The sequence below is a fragment of the Patella vulgata genome, chromosome 4 (assembly GCF_932274485.2).
Source record: "Patella vulgata chromosome 4, xgPatVulg1.2, whole genome shotgun sequence".
Taxonomy (NCBI): Eukaryota; Metazoa; Mollusca; class Gastropoda; family Patellidae; genus Patella; species Patella vulgata.
Window position 1 is genome coordinate 53,198,123 of NC_065882.2, and position 8,284 is coordinate 53,206,406.

General features: G+C 33.1%; 1 protein-coding gene across 1 annotated transcript; it reads right to left on the reverse strand.

Moving 5' to 3' along the window:
- Positions 1 to 736: 736 nt before the first annotated feature.
- Positions 737 to 7,304, reverse strand: LOC126817705 (uncharacterized). The gene is made up of 2 exons (XM_050544829.2): positions 6,917 to 7,304; positions 737 to 1,169 (listed from the first exon to the last, which is right to left on the reverse strand). The coding sequence occupies exons 1-2, from the start codon at positions 7,250 to 7,252 to the stop codon at positions 1,077 to 1,079; spliced, it is 429 nt and encodes a 142-aa protein (XP_050400786.1). The 5' UTR covers positions 7,253 to 7,304; the 3' UTR covers positions 737 to 1,076.
- Positions 7,305 to 8,284: the final 980 nt, after the last annotated feature.

Genomic DNA, 8,284 nt, shown 5'->3' on the forward strand with positions numbered 1-8,284 from the left:
AAACAACTCATTACGGTATGTAATTATCAGGGAATCATTAGAATTTGTTTGGCTTTTAATTCTGCCCCATACTAAAGTTTAGTATACGAAACATTTTATATCATGGATTTAGCTGTTCAAGTTATCAAAATTTATTGAAAATCAATATAGTTGTTCATCTCAAGACATTAAACTCGGTCTAAAGTAAATCAGATGATAACTTTGGTCTCTGGAACATCCACAAGATTTTTTCAAAGTGATCATGGGCCATAACTCTGGTAGTAATTATCGGAAATCATTGAAAATCACTGGGCATCTTCGTCCCACGGCCTTAAACACTGTGTATAAATTTAAAGTCAATCGGACATTAACTTTAGCCTCTATAGAGCGTCCACAAGCAATTGTTGGCGCCGGACTGACGCACATGGGCGACGACAAAATACAACCACATTTCTATGTGAGTGTATATAAACTGATACAAAATATTGATCTTGGCTGGATATTTTGATACATTCTTCTGTGAGTGCAGTACCTGAGAGATATGTTTCCATGTGAATGTGTATCTAATATACATTGTCTAGTGCAAATGATAGTTGGAAAATCCATATAAACTGAAGAACATGCTGATACAAGCATACAATCAATATTTTAAATTTATAAGAAAAAATAAAAGAAGTAATAAAACTTACTCTAATGGAACTCTATTGATAGATTATATATAAAAATAAAAAAATAAAAAAAAACAACTCAAGAATAATTGTAAATTAACAAACAATTGACATTTATTAAATTGCACATATTTTTTGATTATAATAGGTGTACAATGATATAGATCAAATGATAGTAAAAAAGTTCATTATATATTTATATATCTGTCAGCTCTTATCTGATCTTACCTAATGCCTTTTTAAATCAATTAAATCATTAAAAAAACAAAATACTCAGTACAAGATTTAATCAAAAGTAATTGTCAGTATCATTATTGCTTGATAAAATTGTTATATAGGTTTATAAGAATTGTAGAGGTAGGCCTACATGTATAAAATACAGCAGTAGTGAGATACACATCAGTAACAAGAAAACAAATGTATAGTACACTATAATAAAGCCTTGAGTTTGCCTTGACTGTGAAGTTGAACTGTTTCATCACCACCACCAATGCAATTTCCATTAATAAAAACACGGGGTACCTGAAAATACATGAAACAGAGGTTATGCTAATTACTGTAATCATGCCTATAGATAAACTTAATAGCCTTGGGGTCTTTAGCAGTGGGAGCAAACCCACATGGTTAGGCAGACGATCCTTCTCAAAACCACACCTTTTGACTCAACGAAAGACATTATCATCTAAAGCGACACCCGTTTAGAAATTATGTTCTTATAGATAGGGGTTGAATGCAGGGGCGCAGGAACCCGGGTACCAGGGTATACAAATGGTACCCTGCCCTTTTCTGGGGTATAAATGTATAGCCATGCCCTAATGATGAAAGTTTTCAACCGTTTTACTAGTCTATTCATTTTTAAATCATAGATATGTATGATACGAAAATTGTGAATAATCAGGCTTAAATGTCTCTTTTATTATCATGTGTTTTAAAAGGTTTTATGTTGGAATTTGGAATGCTAGAGGTGGTCTAAACACCGTTCTCGGAATTGACTAATTTCAAAATTATCTAATAGGCAGAGAACCCCTATCTTTTGGTACCCTGGCCCTTGCGCCACGGCGCCCCAGGTTGAATGATATCAAAATAAAATGCTTTTAACAAATGTGACCTGTTGTATCTATTGGGTGGCTGGTTTTTATTTGAACAATAAGTAAAACACAGCAAGTTTATCAATCAGATAATACATATATACAAGTTCACTCCCATTTCGACTATAAATTTCATTACCCTCAAAATCCTGACCCCCCAACTAATCAGCAATGAACTGCTCCGCCGATTAAAAGACGTAATTAAGGTAAAGATTATTGTTAAAATAGCTTATTCATTATATATTATAGCTTGTTTTCTTTAAAGTTACAATTTCATATTTTCTAAGAAAGTCAAAACATAATTAGGGTTTCACACTGCGTAGCTTGTGTGAAACACTATTGTTTTTGTTAAAATTATTATTCTTATTATTATTATTCTTCTTTTGTTTTGAGTAGATCTCAGCAACTGATTGTCGGATCGTTACGATTTCTTCGGTTTTATCGGAAAAGTGGGTGTGACTTAGAGGATAAAGCTATTTTGAACGTTCTGCGACAATGCGAAATGTCCGAAATCACCGAAGCTATCGTTTTTAGAAATATTGCAGTAATTTTAACAATAATCATTGGATTTTAACTTTCGATGCATTTTGGCATAGCCGGAGACGGGGCACATAGCTACGCTACTTTTGATTTTTGATTTTCGGCAAATCTTCGCAGATATTAGGCGCTAAATTTAGAAAATTTAAATTTTTACAAAAAACTTTTTTATTTATGAATATTTTTTAATCGTGTTTTACACAAATATAACGAGTCCTCTGACTTGGGCAAAAATGTGAAAAATTTTTGTCTCGGTAATTTTCCTTGGCCCCCATTGGCTAATTCAGTTTTTCAGTCCTAGATTAATTATTTATTGTTCGATTTGTATAAAACAAAGTTCATATGCCCCGTTGTCTCAATTGTCATTTTTTTTGTTACCAATAGTGTTATCTGTCGGCACCGGAAGTGGCGTAAATTGACAAAAAACTACAATTTTGACAGTTAGGTACCATTTTTCGAAAGCAAATATTATTTTTTTCAAATCTGGTATAACTGAAATTGTGCGCCCTTTAAAGGCGCACAAAATGTTGGGACCATTTTTTTAAATTTCGATTCCGTTTTCGGGCTATTTCGATTAAAAGGTGAAAAAAGGTGTAAAATTAAGCTATTTACAACCCATCCAGCGTTTTCATATTTTAAAATATTACTTCGTAACTTTCATAAACTCGTAGCAATAATCTATACGGAGAGAATGTATGTGAAAATTAATTTGTAATATGCGCAGTTGCCGAGAAATGGGCAATTTTGCATGAGTCACTTTTTACGCTAGTTTGCCTGTAAAAGAGTCAATTATTATTCGATTTTCATAAAAGTGACACCATTTGATGTGTAATGTCAATTTTAACTAGGTCAAACCAATTTAACATTTTCAATATCACCGGAAATGACGTAATTTGGGCAAAAATTGTATTTATAGCCTTCGAAACCAGTAATTTATTCAAATGAGTCATATTTGTTATTTGTTTAAAATTTTGATATTTGATTCAAATCAACTAATACAATGAACCCTTACGATCATATAGATATCACAAAATGGTTTCTAACTTGTTCAGTTGCGGAGAAATAGGCAATTTTCAACAGGTCACTTTTTAAGGTTTTTTGTCAATAAAAGTGTCAATTATTATTCGATTTTCATGAAATTTTCACTGTGTGATACATAATGCCATTTACGATTTCATACAAGTAATTTAAGATTTTCATTATCACCGGAAGTAACGTCATTTTGGCAAAAACTGTATTTTTAGCCTTCAAAACAGATATTTTATTCAAATGAATCAGATTTGTAATGTTTTTAAAATTATGATATTTGATTCCAATCAACAAATAGAATGAACTCCTTCGATCATACAGATACCTCAAAATGGTTTCTAACTTGTACGGTTGCAGAGAAATAGGCGATTTTCTACAAGTCATTTTTCAAGGTTTTTGGTCTATAAAGGTGGCAATTATTATAGGATTTACATAAAATTTTCACCATGTGATGATGCTATTTCTGATTTCATAAACCAATTTAACATTTTCATTATCACCGGAAGTAATGTAATTTTGACAGGATCACTGACATGTAGCAAATGAATTGATTGCTGGATTTGGTTGTTTCTGCGTCCATTTTATTTCATGTGTGCAATGCTTATGTGGAAACCTGTTTAACGGTTTCATTGGTAACAGAAGTGACATAAGTTCAAGGGTAACGTGGCACCGGTGAAACCCGTCATTACTGCTTCGCAGTTCTAGTTATTTCTATGTCTTTTGCTCAATAGGTTGTCAACTCACTATTATACGATCATAGGTGTCATTCAAACACTTAAAACTCATTTACACCGGAAATAATAACACAATTACCTCCCAATTACCTCCCTTGTTTTCTATTCTCCACCATGGAGTAGCTATCCTCAAACGTTTGAATTTGAAGAGGAAAATGATATTTTTGCCAATTTCTCAACTGGCAATAGTGAATTATACTATTAGGATTAATAGGATTATTCTTTAACAAGGTAGGACTGTTTATAGATACCATCTATTTTAAGGCTTTATTTTAATAAATTTTAAAAATATAACGTAAAAATATGAAATTGCAACTTTAACATCAAAGAAAAAATATCAACTCGGGGTACATTTAATACTTGCTTATCTATATAAGATGAACTGTTTCAAATTTTGTACATTTATTTTTCAAGTTCACTATTATTCAGTCAAAATTTTTGTTATTTTATTAGAATTCCTTTATATCAAATATCAATAATAGAGGAAAATCTAAACATAACATCACCAACACTGATGAATTTTAATGATTATGTTACCAAATTTCTTGTTTGTTTATGGAACCATTATTAAACTGTTGAACCCAGGAAAAAGAACAACCTAGTGGGTTTCCACTCAAGAATGAATAAAACCATACCACACAGTCATCCTAACCTCTATAGATTTATTAACATAATTCGAAATATTGAGAAGTGCAAACGATCTTGTTTTGTTACATACATTTGTACTTATATACAATTTCTATATAAATTAGGGGGGTTGGATAGCCGAATGGTTAGCACGTGTGCGCGCTGTATCATAAGGTCTGTCATTGAGTGAACCGGTTGTATGTGACAAGGGGTAGGATCGCCTGTCCAACCTCATGGGTTTCCTCCCACTGCTAAAGACCCCTACGCGTAAGCAAATAATTAAAATAAAATTGAACCATGTGTTAGTCCCAAAATGACCTAGTTTGTGTCGAGTGGTCATTAAACCCCATTTCTCTCTCTAATTAATTTTTCATTCTTTTTTCTGTTTGTTTTGATATAATCTGTTATATGCTGTAGACTAAATGTCATGTTTTAATATGGAACAATCTTTTTTTAACTACAATGTATAGAGGGGGTATATAAGTAGGGGGTATTATACTATATACCGGAAAACCACTAAATACCGGAAAACACACAAAAAAACACGGAAAAACCTAACCCTAACCCACACACAGAGGACCAGGCTCCTGGTTACCTATTTAGTATTTAGGGTGTTTTCCGGTATTTAGTGTTTTTCCAGTGTTTTCCGGTATTCAGTGTAACATGGTGTTTTCCGGTATATAGTATTGCCGATAAGTAAGGATAATAAAATCACCAGACCATATAATCTGTTGTAATAAGCTGTAGTCAAAATGGGAGGGTAACAATGTACACACCTGCGACATATATATAATATATTGATAAATTAGCTTATTAGTCATGTTGATTTCTATGTTCAGTGTTGTTTAAATGTTATCAATCACACATAATGATAATGTACATTGATAAAGAAAAAAAAAGGTGCCTTCAACCTTGTAGTGTTGTAAAATCATACACTTTTATAAAGGATATTACAGTCACAGTGCTGGTACATGTACCTTCTTCTTTCCTTCAAACAATTTCTGTTTATAGATCTAGCAATGAGTAGGCCTAAGCTAAATCGTGTTATTGTCATGTACACGACTTACCATTATACATGATATCATCCTAACCTCTATAGATTTATTAACATAATTCGAAATATTGAGAAGTGCAAACGATCTTGTTTTGTTACATACATTTGTACTTATACAATTTCTATATAAATTAGGGGGGTTGGATAGCCGAATGGTTAGCACGTGTGCGCGCTGTATCATAAGGTCTGTCATTGAGTGAACCGGTTGTATGTGACAAGGGGTAGGATCGCCTGTCCAACCTCATGGGTTTCCTCCCACTGCTAAAGACCCCTACGCGTAAGCAAATAATTAAAATAAAATTGAACCATGTGTTAGTCCCAAAATGACCTAGTTTGTGTCGAGTGGTCATTAAACCCCATTTCTCTCTCTAATTAATTTTTAATTCTTTTTTCTGTTTGTTTTGATATAATCTGTTATATGCTGTAGACTAAATGTCATGTTTTAATATGGAACAATCTATTTTAACTACAATGTATAGAGGGGGTATATAAGTAGGGGGTATTATACTATATACCGGAAAACCACTAAATACCGGAAAACACACAAAAAAACACGGAAAAACCTAACCCTAACCCACACACAGAGGACCAGGCTCCTGGTTACCTATTTAGTATTTAGGGTGTTTTCCGGTATTTAGTGTTTTTCCAGTGTTTTCCGGTATTCAGTGTAACATGGTGTTTTCCGGTATATAGTATTGCCGATAAGTAAGGATAATAAAATCACCAGACCATATAATCTGTTGTAATAAGCTGTAGTCAAAATGGGAGGGTAACAATGTACACACCTGCGACATATATATAATATATTGATAAATTAGCTTATTAGTCATGTTGATTTCTATGTTCAGTGTTGTTTAAATGTTATCAATCACACATAATGATAATGTACATTGATAAAGAAAAAAAAAGGTGCCTTCAACCTTGTAGTGTTGTAAAATCATACACTTTTATAAAGGATATTACAGTCACAGTGCTGGTACATGTACCTTCTTCTTTCCTTCAAACAATTTCTGTTTATAGATCTAGCAATGAGTAGGCCTAAGCTAAATCGTGTTATTGTCATGTACACGACTTACCATTATACATGATATAATTATCATGACATACAGTACACGTACTGACGTAGGTTATTTATAGCCATGCCCAGATAGGGCCTACTACACAGACTAATATTAATAATATAAATAATTATCAATTTACCGAACGTGCTCCAGTCATTTGCGACATAAGTTGCTGAATTTCTTCACAATTGGGGTCATTATCAATTTCCATAACATCATATTCGTCTTCTTTCAAAAGACCCGGTTTCAAGTATTCATCTTGGAAAACCTTTTTTGCTTTTACACAAAAAGGACAGTACGATTTGGAAATTATGACTACTTTTTTCCCTGCAATCCTTGCTTCGATAGTTTTCTTAATGTCGCCCATATTTTTTCCTTGTGATATGAAATTCCAGAAACTTCTTTGACTTTGTTTAAGATAAGATTTACTACTGTATGGGATAAGCCGTCGGAATATTAATGAGACTGGAGACATGCATCAACCGGTAAAAATAGGACAACTAGGCCTAAACGAACTTTAACACTGGTTAATTACACTTTTCGGAATGTTAAAAATAGAACCGGAAATTCATACCGTATAAAGTTCAAAATCTCTGTGATTAATTGAACTACATATTGTTATGTTAGTGTTATCGTTCGAACATTTTGATAACATCTTACTGGCATCAAGAAAACGTGGCAAAACATAATTAAATGTAATTTCGTTCCGTTTTAATCTAACAGAATGCCAGTCAAGTCGTTCCCAAGCAAAGACGTCCACACGAAAAATGTGGTTAAGTCGTCCACACCCGTTGGTAGAGTCGTCCAAACGACTTCGTTTAATTTTGAGATATAGTATTAGTAATACGTTGGTGGAGTCGTCCACACGACATAGTTTACTTTCGGGACACGTAAGGTACTTAATTAGTATATTTTGTTTTGGTTTTGAGTTCTGCGTGATCATCATCCGTTCACTCTGGTTTTCAGAAAATCGCCACACTAGAGCGGCCCAGTTCATGAATAAACAACTAAGTAAATCATTTTATTCAATAAATAACAATTCCATAAACAAGTGTAAATAATAATCATACAACAATTGCATTAATACAACAATTTCATTAATATAACAAATTAATATAACAAATGCAATAACAATTTCATTCAAATAAACCCCACGCATAAATATATTCCTACACCGCTACCGAACGACCCACGTCCTTTAAAAGCCCGATACACTTTTTCCCCCCTGTTAATATAATTCCCATATTTTAAAAAAATTTCCCTGCTGTCGTCTCGAATTTCTTCCTCTGCCGTCGCTTTATAATTTCTTTTCCGAAACCAATCTTTGTGTACGGTACTAAAAACAAATCAACTAGATCTGGTTGGTGAAAATAAGAGAACAGAACAAGTGTTTTATTTGACTTTAATACCATTAATATACATGTATAAAAGATGAAATCATTCATGGTATACAGCAGGCCCGTAGCCAGAGGGGGCAAGGGGGGGCAATGCCCCCCCCCCCCAAAAA